The sequence below is a fragment of the Somniosus microcephalus genome, chromosome 8 (genome assembly GCF_052327205.1).
Source record: "Somniosus microcephalus isolate GS21.2 chromosome 8, FLI_Smic_1.0, whole genome shotgun sequence".
NCBI lineage: Eukaryota > Metazoa > Chordata > Chondrichthyes > Squaliformes > Somniosidae > Somniosus > Somniosus microcephalus.
This window is the reverse complement of record NC_140994.1, coordinates 29,076,133-29,094,736: the sequence shown is the minus strand read 5'-3', so window position 1 is coordinate 29,094,736 and position 18,604 is coordinate 29,076,133. Positions and strand designations below refer to the sequence as shown.

At 44.3% G+C, this 18,604-nt stretch overlaps 1 protein-coding gene across 1 annotated transcript in view; it reads left to right on the top strand.

The window, feature by feature from the left end:
• LOC147113406 (coiled-coil domain-containing protein 172-like) overlaps positions 1-18,604 on the top strand; it is a 140,960-nt gene that overhangs the window by 107,546 nt on the left and 14,810 nt on the right. Inside the window, exons 6-7 of the mRNA XM_085994417.1 lie at positions 4,739-4,841; positions 13,234-13,321. Coding sequence (XP_085850543.1) covers positions 4,739-4,841; positions 13,234-13,321 — 191 coding nt within the window. The remainder of the gene's footprint in view (positions 1-4,738; positions 4,842-13,233; positions 13,322-18,604) is intronic.

Genomic DNA, 18,604 nt, shown 5'->3' with positions numbered 1-18,604 from the left:
CATTCTATTTTTTCCCTCTTTATCAATTTTTTTGTCATCTTTTGCTGGTTTCGAAAGCTCTCCCAATCCTCAGGCTTACTACTATTCTTCGTAACATTATAAGCCTCTTTTAATCTAATACTATCCTTAACTTCTTTAATTAGGCACATTGATCACTTTTCCTGTGGAGATTTTATTTCTCAATGGAATGTATATTAGCCAACTCTAGTAACCATACCTATCTAATTGGGTTTTTTTACGTTTAAGACTCTAGTTTTGGACTTGAGTGTCACTCTCAAACCCAATGTGAAATTTATCATATTATGATCACTCTTCCCCAGAGGATCCTTTACTATGACATTACTAATTAACCCTGTCTCATTACACAATATACGTTCTAAAACAGCCTGTTCCACAGCATATTGTTCTAGGAAGCTGTCTCGAATGCATTCCACGAACTCGTCCTCTACTCTGCCTTTGCCAATTTGATTTGCCCAATCTATATGAAGATTAAAGTCCCCCACGATTATTGCATTACCTTTGTTACAAGCTCCTATTATTTGTTGATTAATACTCTGTCCAACGGTATAGCTACTGTTTGGGGGCCTATAAACTACTCCCACCAGTGTTTTCTACCCCTTGTTATTTCTTATCTCCACCCATACTGTTTCTACTTCCTGATCTTCTGAGAACATAAGAACATAAGAAATAGGAGCAGGAGTAGGCCAATCGGCCCCTCGAGCCTGCTCCGCCATTCAATAAGATCATGGCTGATCTGATCCTAACCGCCAATCTACTATCACAGAACCATCTCCTGAATCTAACAGAATTAGACACACGAAATAGGAGCAGGATCAGGCTACACGGCCCCTGGGCCCGCTCCACTACCCACAGGGCCATGACCGATCCGAACCTAGACTCATGTCCAAATTCCTGCCTGCTCCCCATAACCCTTTATTCCCTTTACTTCTAGGAAACTGTCTATTTCTGTTTTAAATTTATGTAATGATGTAGCTTCTACAGCTTTTTGGGGCAGCATATTCCATGGACCTACCACCCTCTGAGTGAAGTAGTTCCTCCTCATCTCAGTTTTGAAAGAGCAGCCCCTTATTCTAAGACTATGCCCCCTAGTTCTAGTTTCACCCATCATCGGGAACATCCTCCCCGCACCCACCCGATCCAACCCCTTCAGAATCTTATATGTTTCAATAAGATCGCCTCTCATTCTTCTGAACTCCAATGAGTAGAGTCCCCATCTACTCAACCTCTCCTCATATGTCCATCCCCGGGATTAACCAAGTGAACCTTCTTTGTACTGACTCGAGAGCAAGTATGTCTTTTCTTAAGTATGGACACCAAAACTGTATGCAGTATTCCAGGTGCGGTCTCACCAATACCTTGTACAACTGAAGCAATACCTCTCTATTTATATTCTATCCCCCTAGCAATGAAAGCCAACATTCCATTGGCCTTCTTAATCACTTGCTGCACCTGCATACTAACCTTTTGAGTTTCGTGCACCAGGACCCCCAGATCCCTTTGTACTTCAGTTCTTTCCAGTTTCTTGCCATTAAGATAATAACTTGCTCTACGATTTTTCCTGCCAAAGTGCATAACCTCACACTTTCCAATATTGTATTCCATCTGCCAAATCTCTGCCCACTTACTTAGCCTGTCTATGTCCCCTTGCAGGTTTTTTATGTCCTCCTCACTCACTACTTTCCCTCCCATCTTAGTATCATCTGCAAACTTTGATATGTTACACTCGGTCCCCTCCTCCAAATCGTTAATATAGATTGTAAAGAGTTGGGGACCCAGCACTGACCCCTGCGGAACACCACTAGTTACTGATTGCCAGTCCGAGAATGAACCATTTATCCCAACTCTCTGCCTTCTGTTAGATAGCCAATCCTCTATCCATGCCAGAATATTACCCCCAATCCCATGATTTTTTATCTTAAGCAATAATCTTTTGTGTGGCACCTTGTCAAATGCCTTTTGGAAGTCTAAATACACTACATCCACTGGTTCCCCTTTATCCACCCTATATGTTACTTCCTCAAAGAACTCCAGCAAATTTGTCAAACATGACTTCCCCTTCATAAAACCATGCTGACTTTGTCCTATTAAATTATGATTATCCAAATGTCCTGTTACTGTCTCCTTAATAATGGACTCCAATATTTTACCTACCACAGATGTTAGGCTAACCGGTCTATAGTTTCCAGCCTTCTGTCTACTGCCCTTTTTAAATAAGGGCGTTACATTAGCAGTTTTCCAGTCTGCCGGGACCTTTGCTGAGTCCAGGGAGTTTTGGAAAATTATTACCAATGCATCCACAATCCCTACCGCCACTTCCCTCAAGACCCTAGGATGTAAGCCATCAGGTCCAGGTGATTTATCCGCCTTGAGTCCCATTATTTTACCGAGTACCACTTCCTTAGTGATTTTGATCGTGTTTAGCTCCTCCCCCCCATAGCCCCCTGTTTGTCCAGTGTTGGGATATTCTTAGTGTCTTCTACTGTAAAGACTGATACAAAATATTCATTCAGTGTTTTTGCCATCTCCATATTTCCCACCATTAATTTCCCGGTCTCATCCTCTAAGGGGCCAACATTTACTTTAGCCATCCTTTTTCTTTTTATATAACTATAAAAACTCTTACTATCTGTTTTTATATTTTTTGCTAATTTACTTTCATAATCTATCTTCCCTTTCTTAATCAATCTTTTTGTTATTTTTTGCTGTCTTTTAAAGTTTTCCCAATCCTCTATCCTCCCACTAGATTTGGCTACCTTATATGCCCTTGTTTTTAGTCGAATACTATCCTTAATTTCTTTACTTAGCCACAGGTGGCTGTCTTTTCTTTTACACCCTTTTCTTCTCAGTGGAATATATATTTTTTGGAAGTTGTAAAATAACTCCTTAAATGTACACCACTGATCATGTATCGTCTTACCCTTTAATCTATTTTCCCAATCCACTCTACTCAATTCCGCTCTCATACCTTCATAGTCTCCTTTATTCAAGCTTAGCACGCTTGTTTGAGATCCAACCTTCTCACCCTCTAATTGAATATGGAATTCAACCATGTTATGGTCACTCATTCCAAGGGGATCCTTTACTAGGACATTTTTAATTAATCCTGTCTTGTTACACAGGACCAGATCTAAGGTTGCTTGCCCCCTGGTCGGTTCAGTTACATACTGCTCAAGAAACCCATCCCTAATACACTCAATGAACTCATCCTCAAGGCAGCCCTGCCCAATTTGATTTGTCCAATTAATATGATAGTTTAAATCCCCCATAATTATAGATGCTCCCTTATTACAAGCCTCAACTATTTCCTGATTGATACTCCGTCCAACAGAGTTGCAACTGTTCGGGGGCCTATAGATTACGCCCACTAGTGTTTTTTTCCCCTTATTATTCCTTACCTCCACCCAAACTGTTTCATTATCCTGATCTTTTGACCCAATATCATTTCTCTGTATTGCAGTGATTCCTTCCTTTATTAACAGGATCCTTTCTCACTACTGTCTTAATGTTATTCTTTATTATCAGGGCTACACCCCTCCTTTTCCATTCTGCCTGTCTTTTTGAATTGTCACGTATCCTGGAATATTTAATTCCCAACCTTGGTCAACTTGCAGCCACGTCTCTGGAATGGCTATTAGATCAAAGCCATTTATCTCTATTTGTGCCACTAATTCATCTATCTTGTTATGAATGCTTCGTGCATTCAGATAAAGAGCCTTTAATTTTAACTTTTTACCATTTATTCCCTGCTTTCATCTTATTCACTGATGCACTATTGCCGTTAAACTCTCTGTCCTCTCCTGTCACACTCTGCTTAACTTTACCCAAATTGTGACACGGCTCCATTGCTTTGACTTTTCCCTTTAGATTTCTCAATTTCACCTCACCTGCCCTCTCGCCTCCCATTTTAAGTTTCCTCAGGTGCTGCCTGACCTGCTGAGTATTTCCAGCATTTTCTCTCTTTTATTTATGTGTATAACTGGGATGGACAAGTAACACTGACTTATTTAAGCATAGAACTGGGATGGTTGAGTGGGGCATGGATTTATTTTTATAGAATCTAAAGCTGTCCAATAGAGTGGAAGAAAGTCAGGAGAGTGGTTGTAATAGTGGTGAGTGTGTAAGTATGATGAGAAGGAGGTGTAGTGAAGTGTTGTGCAGTGATTGTAGGAGAATGAAGGGTAGTGGGGGAGGGAATTTAGTGTTAGCAGAAGTGATGGAGAGAGATCATTGAGCTATTTTTATGAAGTAGTCAGTATAACTTTGAGTATAGACAGATTAATCTCGAGCTGTAAGAGGCCAGCATAGTGCAAAAGTCCAGAAGAGTTTGGATTTAGCCTCAGCAGGAGTGATTGCAATATAATTGGGTTAGTGTGTAAATTAAGACAACATAAATTTGAGCTGAGTAGCAATAGTTTAATCTCTAGGTATGAAAGGTCAGGACATTATGGAGTTCAGCCTCAACAGGAGTGATCAGACATAATTGGGATATTGCCTATACCTGTATTTGAGGTGAGTAGTGTCGCCTCCTGCAACCAACTGGCACAGCTAGCACAGCATTGCTTGTTGCAGTCAAGTGCACTGCTGCCCTGAATTTCTTTGTAAACCTGGAAGGAGCTGAAGACAAAGAGGATATCGGGTTCTAAAACGGGGATCATTTCTGTTCTGCCAGATTACTGCCTTGTCGGTGAAGGTTAAAATTACCCCCATTGTTTTTCAGGTCTTGAAGATGAGGTGACTACAATTGTTTTTAACACAAAGGCTTTGGAAGCAGAAAAAGTAAGAATTTGTCAAAAACCACAGACAGACCATGAGTTTTTACGGTAAGCAAACTTGGGTTTAATTACGCATATTTTTTTGTTTTCTTCCTTCCTCTCCTGATTGATGCTGGGGCTTTTTTTTAATATAATGGTGGATTGGGACATTTTCTTGTTGGTGCAAGAGATCCTTTATCTTGTAACAAGTAAATTGTTTTTTTAACCTATTAATAGGTAATTGCTCTGCCTTATTTTTTTAATTCATTCTTGGAATGAAGGTGTACCACATGTAGGTATCGCTGGCTAAGCCAGCATTTATTTCCCATTGCTATTTGCCCTTCAGAAAGAAAGTAGGCCTTCTTGAACTGCTGCAGTCAGTGGTGAAGGTGTTCCCACAGTGTTGTTAGGTAGGAGTTCTAGTATTTTGTCCCAGTGCCGATGCAAACTTTAGGAAGCTGCTCACATAAGTTAAAAGGGGATAGGTATTCTGTGGCAAGTGACTCACCTCCTGACTCCCCAAATCCTTTCCCCCACCTATAAGGCACAAGTCAAAAGTGTGATGGAGTACTCTCCACTTGCCTGGCTGAGTGCAGCTCCAACAGCACTCAAGAAACTCGTCACCGTCCAGGACAAAGCAGCCCGCCTGATCGGCACCCCATCCACCACCTTAAACATTCACTCCCTCCACCACCGGCGCAACGTGGCTGCAGTGTGTACTATCTACAAGATGCACTGCAGCAACTCGCCAAGGCTGTTTTGACAGCACCTCCCAAACTCATGATCTCTACCACCTTAGAAGGACAAGGGCAGGAGGCGCATGGGAACCCCACCAACTCCAAATTCCCCTCCAAGTCACACACCATCCTGACTTGGAAATATATCGCCATTCCTTCATCGTCGCTGGGTCAAAATCCTGGAACTCCCTACCTAACAGCACTGTTACCACACGGACTGCAGTGGTTCAAGAAGGCAGCTCACCAGCATCTTCTCGAGGGCAGTTAGGGATGGGCAGTAAATGCTGGCCTTGCTAACGATGCCTGCATCCCACACCCAAGGGTGCTATATAAATCCAAGTTGTTGTTGTACGACTCCAGCAACTGGAGAGTTTTCCTTCTGACCTACATTAACCATAGCTTTTCTAAGGCTTTTTATCTTTTCTGGGGCTCCATCAAATGCTGCATTAATTTTGAGGGTTGCTACTATCCCCTCTCTGCTAGTATTCAGTTCTTGGTTGTGCATGTTTGGATCAAGGCTGTGATGAGGTCTGGAGCTCTGTGGTTCCGGCAGAACCCAAACTAGGTTTTGGTGAGTATGTGCTACTTGCTGGCACAATTGATGACTCCTTCCATCGTTTTGCTGATGATTGGGAGGTGGCTGATAGGGCAGTATTCTACCGGATTAGTGTTTGTGTTTTGGTGTTAGCTAAAGAGTTAAGTAGCCTTAAAACTAAAAAGAATCTATAAATAAATATAGGCCTAGAAATTGAGTTTGCGCTGCGCCAGGGCTTTAGCGCCGGAAGTTAGCGCCGGCGCTAAGTCCCTTTGCGCGCGCCAAAGATTCAGTAGCGCCGCGCCCAAACGGCTGCCGGCGCTACTGAAGGGTTTTAGCGCCTGAAAACTGGCGCAACGCGCCGCATTGCGGCGCTATTCCGGCGCTGCGGCGCCCGCTGCGGTGCGGCAGGCTCGGGAAGTGCAGGCCTCCTCCTTCCGTTAAGGAGGAGCTGCCTGCACCCGGCCGCGACCCGCGCAAATCTCTTCAAAAATGAGCCTGGCACCTCGGACAAGTGCCGGGCTTGCATCTGTTCCGGGGCGGGGGGGGGGGAGAAGTCCGGGGAGGGAGCTGCGGGCAGGCGGCCGGCGGGAAAGCGGCCGGCCGCCGCGCCTCCTTAAAGCGCCGGCGCAGACTCCGGCAACACTCGTTTGCCGGAGTCTTAGTTGCGGCTGCCACTGGCGAGGCGGCCGCAACTGAATTTCGGCTTGGGGCCGGGTTACCACGGCAACCGGGACGCTGCACACACCGATGACGTCATCGGTGCCGGCGCAGCGCTACCGGTCTACCGCCGCGGAAGGGCCCCAGGCAATTTAGGAACCGGCGCCAATTGCAGCGCTAGGCCCTCTAGCGCCGCAAAATCGGTGCTAAGGGCACTGAATTTCTAGGCCATAGACTAAGATACGGCAGCAGGTTGTGTCTGGACTGCAGTATGTGGGAGTTTATGGTCAGTGAGACTGTCTCGAGCGAACATGTCTGCAGTCGAAGTCTCTGCTTCAGATCTCTCCGGCTCAGAGTCATTGAGCTGGAGTGCATTTTGGAGCCATTCCGACACATAAGGGAGGGGGAGGAGTATCTGGATAGTTTGCTCCAGACCTCGGTCATACCTCATAGAGAGGTGCAGGATCAGAATGGGGTTGGTGTGACCGATGGTGTACGGAGTAAGGGAAACCCAGGCAAGTTAGAAAATGAGGTTCTGCAGAAACTGATCCTATCCAATGGGTACAATTTACTTGCTACCTGTGAGAATAAGGATGAAGACTGTCGGAAGGACAGCCAGAATGCTGACCATGGCACCATGGAGCAGGAGGCTGTCCAAATGGAGGAGGAAGGGAAGCATAATGTGATAGTTGTAGGGGGTTCAATAATTTGGGGGACAGATAGCATCCACTGTAAGCAAGATCAAGAGTCCCACATGGTATTTTGCCAAGCTGGTGCCAGGGTGGGGACATCTCGAACTGGCTTGAAAGAATATTGGAGGGGGAGGATCCAGTCATTGTGGTCCATGTTGGGACCTACAACATAGGTGTGATGAAATATTCCATTCATCACTCATCAGTATTTCTCTGCCTGTGACTGTGGTTGGTTTCAGTTTCATTTCCATTGTATTGTACTGTGTGTAGGGCTCCGCCCATACCTGGCTCCTATGTAAGCTGGCCCAGGCTGCAGCACATCCAGTACGGCAGACCTCTGGATGGAAGATACATTCTCCTCTGTGTGTTACCTTCTAAGTCAATAAAAGCCTTGTTTTGTTTCGCTAACATCGAGTCTCGGATTTATTGAGGCACATCAATAGGAAAGAGAGTACCAGGAGCTAGGAGCTAAATTAAAAACAGGACCTCAAGGGTTATAATCTCTGGATTATTACCTGAGCCACGTGCAAATTGGCATAGGATTAAGCAGATTAGGTAGGTGAACACGTGGCTGAAGGAGTGGTGTGGGAAAGAGGGACACTGGGACCAGTACTAGGACAGGAAGGAAATGTTCTGTTGGGACGGGCTCTACCTGAACCGGTCTGGGTCCTAGTGGAAAGGATAAATAGGGTGGTCAGAAGGACTTGAGGGCTCAGCTGGAAAAGGTAGTATAAATAATAATTCTAAAACAACTGAAAAGGAAGAGAGTAGAGTAATAGTCAGAAACTTTGTGTTAGGCACTACAGGTAAAGGGAAAACTAGAAGATGTAAAGTAATTAACTCAGGAGAGAGACATAAGAAATGTGTGTGAAAAACATTAGAGCAGAAGGACAGGTTAGGGTGTGTGGCCCAAATAAGTGTTCTTTGTATAAATGCACAGAGTATAAGGAACAAATTGAATGAATTGCAGGTAGCCATTACTGAGACATGGCTGCAAGATGGTCAGGACTGGGAACTGAATATACCAGGTTGCAAGGTCTACAGGACGGATATGGGGAGAGAAATTCGGTTGCTTAGCGCCTCCAGGGGGCGTTAATGGGGCGCTAGAAACTTAGCGCCCGAGTGCGGCAATTTTAGCGCCGCTCGCGAAATTGACCAGTCGTTTTGTGGTGGCGCTAAACACTACCGCTATGATCTCCTACGCCCGCAGATCGTGACGTCAGTCAAGCGTGCAACGCCCTGGTGCGCCCCAGACTGGATGTTGAGTTGCACCCGCTGCCTTAGCGCCTGCCACTAGGAACGACAGGTAGAGGGGAACATTTTCAAGTCGGGAAGGGGCTGGGGGAGCGCTATTTAAAGGCGGGCGCTTCCTGCCTTTTCTTGTCGACAAAAGTTTTGGTTTTAACGCTGTCCTAAGGAGTTTTGGCCCTCAGCACCACTTTTGAGGTTCCTAAGTGCCGAGCTCTTTTCCTGGGCCTATCCATTAGTGCTTCCAACACAATTGCTTTTGAGGTCTCTCCAAGCTGAGATTCAAGGCTGCAATGAGCAGGGAGTTGCTGGCCAGCAAGATGGCCCCTCCCCTTTAAGAACTGGACAGCGCCAGTCTGTCTGGCTTCCATGGTAATTGGCATCGCCTGAGCTTCGGTAGCGTTCTGAGGTAGCGCCTCGCTCCCTGACGTTTGCACCTTAAGAGAGGTGTGTAGCGCCTGATTTAACGCTCAAATCACCTCCAGGGCGATAGAGGCGAATTTTGCAGTCGGAGGCGAGAATTAGCGCCGGGCACTAAACTTTGCGCCCGGCCGATATTAGTGCCCCAAAATGGGCGATACCGAATTTTTCCCCCCTTAAGGAATCTGGTAGAGGGGCTGGAGTGGGATTAGTAATTAAGGATGAAATTATTTCTATGGTAAGAGATGATAAAACGAGAGCTAAGCAGGCAGTGCAGACTTTATGGGTAGAATTAAGAAATAGGAAAGGATTGTTGTGGGAGTTGTATATAGCACCCCACCCCCCCAGTAGCAGCTGTGAAGTGGCAGAATGTATTAACGCAGAGATTCGACATGCATGTAGTAAAGGCAGTGTGGTTTTAATGGGGGATTTTAACTTCTGTATAGATTGGGATAAGTTGACGAGCTCATGTCAAAAAGATAACGAATTTCTTGAGCGTGTTTAGGATAGTTTTCTGCATTAATATGTCCTAGAACCAATAAGGGGGCAGACCATATTAGATTTAGTAATGAGCAATGAGCCAGATTTGCTTAATAGCCTAATGGTGTGTGAACATTTATTTAGTAGTGACCATAGTATGATTGAGTTCAATGTTTGCTTGAAAGGGAGAAACACGAAACGGCTACTAAGATTCTAGATTTAGGTAAGGCCGACTTCAATGGGATGAGACAGAGACTACACAGTCAACTGGGCAAATCCATTAATGGGTAAAACGACAGAAGATGAGTGGGAGGTGTTCAAAAAAGAATTTAACGTCATACAGAACCAGTTTATACTCTGAAGGGGCAAGAGCCCTACTTGCCAAAAGAAACAGCCATGGACGACTAATGAGGTAAGGGACAACTTAAAACTAAAAGAAAAAGCATACAAAAATGCAAAAAATAGCACAGATCCTGGTGAATGGGAGAGATACAAAGAACAGCAAAGAGTCACAAAACAGATAGTAAGAGCTACAAAAAGGAAGTATGAAAAGAAACTTGCAAGGGATATCAAAATCAATGCAAAAACTTTTACAATTATACAGGAAACTTTCGTTTAACCGGAGGTTAAAAGTCCGGAAAGCTCTACCTACCGGCAAAATTCAGGAGCCGTTTTCTATAAGTTTTTTTACTTCTCGTTGCTTTTTTTTTCCCAGTCAGGCTCTGCAAGGTCTGTAGCTAAGCAACAGCTTCAGCTAGAGACGCTTGCAGCTGCAGCCAACTGTTTTGAAGCTGTTAGCAACAGGGTTTGTTGATTCACACGGAGTTGAAAAGCTCTGTATGTTTTAACATTGGAGTTGTTTTATACGGCAGTTTTGATCTAACGGCACCAGCTCGGTCCCATCAGTGCCGGATACCAGAAAGTTTCCTGTATTGGAAAAACAGGGTGGTTAAGAGCAATGTGGCCCCCTTAACAACTGACTGGTGATATTATAAATGAAAATTAGGAAATGGCGGACATGTTAAATAATTACTTTGTGTCAGTATTTACAGTAAAGAGGATAGTATGCCGGACATCCCAAGGAAACTAACATTGAATCAGGTATGGCGACTTACCAAAATTAATGTACGCAAATTAACAGTAATGAAGAAAATGATGCAAAGAGTGACAAATCCCCAGGACCAGATGGTTTTCATTCCAGGGTTTTAAAGGAAGTAGGTAGGAACATTGCAAATGATCTTCCAAAGTTCTCTCAATTCAGCAACCGTTCCTTTAGATTGGAAAATTGCACATGTCACTCTGCTATTTAAGCAAGGTGAGAGAGGGAAACCAGTGAATTGCCTGCCTGATGCATTTGTGTGTGACCAATTGCAACACCCTTGCTATGTTTCCTGTTGCTGCCTGGAAGGATCCAGATGTGTAGAAATTGAGGGCAGTGGTGACTTTCACTGCCACTGGCATAGCATGGCCACCAGGTCCAACAGGCAGAAGGTCTTCCTCGAGGAGGTTGCAGAAGCCGGCCACCACCTGCTGTGGCATTCGGAGTATCCGAAAGCACTGCTCAGAGGTTATGGAAGCTGAACCTCTCTGTACAACCTGTTAAGTGGATAGGGCCTTCTGCGAGCATGGCCCCTCTTTTGCTGCCTTCTCTGCTGCCCACCTGCAACTCGCTCCTCTTCCTTCTCCTCATCTTCAGTTCATTACAGTGCAACTATAGCAGTACCCATCAGCAACTTCTCCTTTTCCAAGTGTAGAGTATCAAAGTCACAATCGCAAACAATCTATTCTCACAAAGCCATAGCCCATAATGAACTGAGGAAGCACCTGTGAGTGCAGCAGCACTTAAAATCGAGGCCGGTGTCTTAGACAGCAACTTAGGTGTATTTCCTCCACCCTAGTATATTTTATTCACTGCTCATGGTACACTCACCTCTACAAATGGGGAAACCAAGCACAAATTAGATGATTACTTTGCCGAACAACTTTTATTCTGTCCACAAGTGCAACACGAGCTCCATGTTGCTTGCCACTTCAGTTCCCAATGCCACTCCCACTTCGATCTCTCTGTCTTTGGCCTTCTACACTGTTCCAATGAAGTTCAATGCATACTCAAGGAACAGCGCCTTATCTTTCTCTGCAGGATGCTCTGCAACCCTCCAATCAATGGGATAAAAATAGGATGGGTTCTGCAATGAACGGGCGATTCACTCCACCAGATTACCACCCAGGTGGTAAAGCTGAAAATTACCCCATTTACTTTAATAGCTTCAGACCTTAACTATAGCTCCCACTTTTTCTTCGGCAGGAAATGGCAGCAATATAGAATGGATGTGCTGGGGGGTATGGAACAGGTTGATGCTTGGGGTGCGGCTCCAGCAGAACACCATGCTGACAGAGTAGTTTACACGCTTGATGTCGACCTGCTATTTTCTTCTCTGTGGCTCTTGGGATGCTGGATGCTGCTCTGCTTTGCCAGTTTTTCTTGCTTCCATTTCTACCTGCATCATTCCTCACCTCCTCAGCTACTCACACATTCTGTGTTTCATACAGGTCTTTTATGTTTTCTCATTATGCTTCCTTTTGTCTCCTACAAATATCACTTCTGCTATTTAACCATCTCTTTTTCCACTTAAGCACTTTATAGGTCATTCTATTTGGTGTGTGTGTGTATAAATGCTGTTCATCTGTAATACTAATTTTTTATTTAATATTTTAATGCTTTTGTCCATTACTTGACTTTCTGTTTTTACTTATAACACAGGCTGTGTTATTTGTTCAATTAAATATATGATAAGCAATCACTTTTGAATCTGGCTGTCAGTTATGAAAATTCAAATAAATCGCATCAGCCCAGTGAAAGGATATATGTAACTGGATTTGTACATTAAGCTGATTTAGTATAAGATAGTTAAACTGTACTCAGAATATTACAAAAAAGAAAGTGACATCCACTCAAGGAGTTGCTATTGTAAATATATAATGCTACTGTATTATATCACCTAGATTATTCACTTGTTGATTGCTAAATACATTTCCGTAATATTTTAAATTGAAAATAAGGTCTGATGTGGTTTATTACTGCTTTTGAAGACTGACGAGCCATCCTGTAGGTTATAGGATAACTTCCAATAGTGTGAAAATAATTACCAGGCAGCGTTTGCTGTTATCCTGGACATGCTACTGAAAGTTTACCCAGATCACAGGGTTAGGATAGACACACTTGAAGGCTGGAACTCCATGACAATCATCTAAGATACGAGAACCGAAGAATTCTAAAGAAGGATGGAAAAGACCCAAAAATGTAACCGTGTTTGCTTATTGTCGATGGGTAGCTTTTTCTGCCTATCTAGTGTGAACAGAAGTGTTATTTTTGTTTGCTTCACATTTAGTCAATGAGTTCCTTTTGCCCTGAAGACATTTTTGAAATGTAATGCCCTGAAGTCTGACACCTTAAGGTATGATCATTTTTGACCGATGATGTCTGCTGCAGTCAGATGCTATACACAAAGCTTTGATTATTATAGATATTTTACGTATAAAGATGCTCTAACAGTGTGAGTGAAAGCATAATATTTATCTTAGATTTTGATACTAATTTGTTGGAATTTGATATATAATTTAAAAAATTGCTAAAGCTGAATTCCAAGCTGAAGAACGTGCCTTATTTTCTGAAAACATTTCTATCCCAGGTTAAAGAAAGAATTGGAATTATACAAAGATGATGATTTGGAAAGTGCTTGTGAGGCCCTTCGGACCGAGATACAATTCTTGCAATTGGTAAACAATGCTTATGTCATTTTAAAATATTGTTTCTAGTTTACACTTAATTGAAACTAAAATAATTTGCGTTTTGTGCTTTTAAAAAACATGGCGAAGACTCTGCACTATATGTAGCCACCTCTGTACCATGTGTAGCCAAATTGTAACACGTTTATTAAGAATGTAATAACTGATCCTCTGAAATTACTCATAGCTGATCTGGGGTCTGGAGAACAATTATAATGGTTAGCTGTCAAAATGGAACTGTTTAATCTGGCTTGTCCCTTTAAGGCCGTTGCTCAAGTACTCCTTGTGAAGAGTAGTTTAAAACGGACATCCTTGAATAAGTTAGTGGTTGATCATTGTGGGAAGTTTCTATAAACTGACACCAACTTGTAAATCCCTTGTTCCTGTCCTTGGAGTGAAGTCAGAAAAAATAGCAGGAAATTACTTTTTTTTTTATAGTTTTGATAGTCTGAAGTGTAATGTTCAACATGTGATGGGTATAGATTATGCTAGCAGATCTCCCATGACATTTCTCATGATTAGTCAGACATTATGCTGTTTTATAAGATCAGGGATGTTATCAATAAAGTATGAAGGGGAAATTATTATAGACAGAGCAAATCACCTGCCAGTTACAGAACTCACCGAATTTTCATTTCCATTGGTGAGCCGCTCCCCCAGTTTACTGCCCAAGCGGTAATGGTGAAAATTACCCTCACTGAGACACGGGCTGAATTTTCCGGCCTCCCTCACAGTGGAAACTGGACAGAGAATGATAGTGATAATTTTATCTGGGATACATGCCATCCTGACTTGGAAGTATATCGCCGTTCCTTAATCGTTGCTGGGTCAACATCCTGGAACTCCTCCCTAACAGCACTGTGGGAGTACCTTCACCACACGGACTGCAGCAGTTCAAGAAGGCGGCTCACCACCACCTTCTTGGGGGCAATTAAGGATGGGCAATAAATGCTGGCCTTGCCAGCGACGCCCACATCCCATGCGTGAATAAACAAAAATATTGAATTCCTGGGGAATGGAGCAATTGGGTGAGGAATGGAGCAAGGGAAGTGGAACAGAGCATTTGTATGGTGAATGCAACTTAGATCTAGGAGTGAAGCATTTGACTGATGGAGTGGAATATGAAGTCCAAGTTAAGCAGGTAAGGTTTTCCCAGCAACTGGGGAGGCACTCCTGAGGTTTAGGACTGGGCCAGAGGCTTTCCTGTAGCCGAGGCTGTAAATGTAGCCATTTCTGGGGCTGATGCATCGGTCAAATGTAGAGCTGCTTCTGGGGCTGAAACCTGACCCACGAGTGGAGGAGCTCCTGGCACTAAGGATAAGAATTGAGCACAGGAGAGAGGAGGGAGATGGGCTTAGAAACATAAATCTTGTAATGTTCTGTGAATGACTAATCTTCCTGTCAGTCATTTAAAAAAAGGAAGGGGATTATCACCAACTTCTTCCAATAAAGAAAGTATCCTCCAATAAAGCCCTTCATGACATCTTGCCTTGCTCATAATCAACAATTCAGCTAATCTGTAATGCTTCTATTGCCCTCTCTGGGAGAGGACAGTGACAAATATTAATCACAATACAAATAGGCTCCCTGGAAAAAATTACACAAACACACTGAATTACCAAAAATGTACACAAAAGACATCAAAGGGTATGGGGAGAGAGCAGGAATATGGTATTGAGATAGAGGATCAGCCATGATCATATTGAATGGCGGGGCAGGCTCAAAGGGCCGAATGGCCTACTCCTGCTCCCATTTTTCTATGTTTGTCACCAGCTTGTCCCTCGTTGTGATCTACTATCAGTGCTACCTCTCATCACATTGACTAACCCTAATGCATAAAAAAAATTTCACTCATTATACTAAACTCTTATGCCTACACGTTGCCACGTCAGTGTCAGAGGTTGTGAGGTTTGTGGCTAGGATTGTATCAATGGAGCTCTTGAGTACTGAGGTGGCAGTCATCTCGGGGCATGATTCTGGTATGTAATTTTTGTGTGTACAGTTCCTACTCAGCCCAGACCAGAAGCTCCCTCCTGTGCTGGCTTTGCAGGAGCCTGCACTGATGAAGGTGCATTGTCAATGCTATCAGAAGCAGAGAAAATCTGTGCCTATTAGTGCTGAGTCAGAGCAGGTCAAATAATCCTAATTCTATCCTGAAAGCTCTGAGACAGGGTGCTCTTCAGGCCATCTATGGAAGCAGTCATTAGAGCCGCTCCTGAAATAACAACTGTTTTAGGGCCTCTTCCTCATGTCTTGAGACTGCACTTGAGACCTCCTGAACTACCAGCCACCAGAGTGTTCCTCACGTCATGTCATAACTCCTGCATCATGTTATAGATGCAAGTTGTAGGCTCCTCCAACTTATCCACCATCTGCACTGTAAAGTCTGTAGGTATTATGACGAATTAATACACAGACTACAAGAGTAACTTTAACAGGACTTTACTATTCGAAGGTCAGGGCGAATCTGCCCAATAAATCCTGACACAGCACTTATATACTGGTGTGGTCACCGTCGGTATTACAGTACACAGCAGCCAAGATCAAAGAGTGCCACACCTAAAATAGTTCTCTTAAAGGGGGACGGTTACATACAATAGTTCTCTTAAAGGTAGAACAGTTACATACACTACAATCCTCCCTTTTTAGCTTACAACATACTTATTCCCCCATTAAACATAACATCATAACATATATACAACTTATGCAAAACAGTTCACAGATTCAGTCTCTCTGGAGGCTTCCTGACTCTGTCCGGATAACGCCTCGGTGGTGTAGTAGTTTTCGGTGGAGTCGTAGGTTCTTCTGGCAAGGTCGATTCGGTTTGAAAGACAGTGTCAGGTTCATCTGATTCCAGTATTACCGGATCGGAGGTAGGTGCTCTGGGTATCTCTGCTTCAACATTAGACGTGTAAAGTTGTGGAGTAGATTGGCCCTTTGTGGATGACTCTATGATCTGGTCAACATGGCGCCTTATTATGCTTTCACCAATGTCCACTGTATACATCAGCGGTCCTAGCCTTTTCCCAATCGTTCCAGGCTGCCATTTCTCGGTACGGTAGTCTCGGGCCAAAACTTGTTGACCTATCTGAAAGGATCTAGTTGGCCTTTCATTCATGCCCTGAAATTGCCGATTCTCTACGTCCCTTCTGACGTTTGGCTTTAGCAAATCCAGCCGGCATCTTAGTCTTCTATTGAAAAACATCATGGCGGGAGTTTGGTTTGTGACCGCATGTGTTGCATTCCTGTACGCCAACAAGAAGTCATCTACCTTATGTTGTAGGTTTATGTCTTCGTTACCCATGGCCTTTATGGCCTTCTTGAAGGTCTGGACAAACCTTTCAGCTATCCATTGGTGGCGGGATGGTATGGGGCTGACGTGTAGTGCTTGACCCCATTGCCTTTTAAGAACTTCCTGAATTCTTCGGACACAAATTGCGGTCCATTATCAGAACAGATCTGTTCCGGCAGCCCATTCCTGGCAAATATGGTCCTTAATACTGTGATGGTTCTTTCCGTGGTGGTGGAGGACATCTTTATTACCTCCGGCCACTTGGAGTGTGCATCCACCGCGATTAAAAACATTGAGTCCATAAATGGACCAGCAAAGTCGATGTGTACCCTTTGCCATGGAGATGAGGGCCACTCCCATGGATGCAGAGGAGCTTGTGGTGGCGCGTTTTGGACCTTCTGGCATCCTAGACAGCTCTTGGTTATTTCTTCGATGTCTCCATCAATACCTGGCCACCACACAAACGCTCTTGCTAGGTTCTTCATTTTCACTCCACCCAGATGCCCCTCGTGAAGCTCCTTTAGCACTTTATGCTGAAGTTTGGGTGGAATCACCACCCTAGATTCACACATCAAGGTTCCTCGGCACACTGACAGCTGTTCTCTTCTTTGTGAAAATGCTGGCAGCATTGGTTCACCATGTGCTGGCCATCCCTCCACCGTTAAATCGTAGACTCGTGAGAGAGTCGGGTCATTTCTTGTTTCATTTTCGATCATCGAATTTGTTACTGGTAGACATTCCACTATGGATGAGTGGAACATCTCTACTGGGTCCACTGTAGCCGCCTCTTCTACTACTGGCAACGGTAGGCGTGATAACCCATCAGCATTTCCATGCTGTTTGGACCTTTTGTATTCGATGTCATATTGGTGTGCCCCTAGTAACACGGACCACCTCTGTAGCCTCTGCGCTGTCATAGTGGAAACGGCCTTGTTAGGATTGAATATGGACACCAACGGCTGGTGGTCTGTCAGCAATGTGAACTTCTTGCCCTGCAGGTAATGGTTGAATTTCTTTACTCCCCACACAAGGCTGAGAGCCTCCCTATCTATCTGAGCATAATTTCGCTCAGCGGAGGTCAATGATCGGGACGCAAATGCGACTGGCCTTTCCGAGCCATTTGGTAACTTGTGTGAAAGTACTGCTCCAATTCCATAAGGGGAAGCATCACACGCCAGCCGAAGAGGTAACGTTGGGTTGAAATGAGCCAACACTTCCTCAGAGGTAATCAACGCCTTGCTTCTGCGAAAGGCCTTCTTACAGTCCTCGCTCCACTTCCATGGTACTTCTTTCCGCAACAGAGCATTCAGCGGGTGCAGCACCGTGGATAGATTTGGCAGAAATTTGTGGTAATAATTTATCAACCCCAGAAACGATCTCAACTGTGATACATTTTCCGGCGCGGGGGCCTTCACGACAGCTTCGATCTTGTCAGGTGACTTGTGCAGCCCCTCTTGGTCAATGACATGACCGCAGTACGAGATCCGTTTCTGGAAGAACTCACATTTCTGGCGATTAACTCGAAGGCCATATTCCTTCAACCTGGTGAGCACCAGTTTCAAATTTGTGAGGTGTTCTTCCTCGTCTTCCCCCGTAATCAGGATATCATCCAAGTAACACTGCGTGCTTGGGATACCCTGTAAGACCTGCTCCATGGCCCTCTGCCAAATTGCTGGAGCCGAAGCTACTCCGAAAACCAGTCTATTATATCGATACAAGCCTCTGTGCGTGTTGATTGTGAGATACTGGCGCGACTCTTCCTCGACTTCCATCTGTAAGTATGCTTGGGCCAGGTCTATCTTGGTGAAGTGTTTCCCGCCAGACAATGAAGCAAAGATATCCTCAATCCGCGGAAGCGGGTATTGTACCGTGTGAAGCACCGGATTAACTGTGATCTTGAAGTCTCCGCAGATGCGGACCTTTCCCGGTCCCCCTGGCTTGTTACTCGATGGAGACTTCATGACGGGAACAATGGGCGTGGC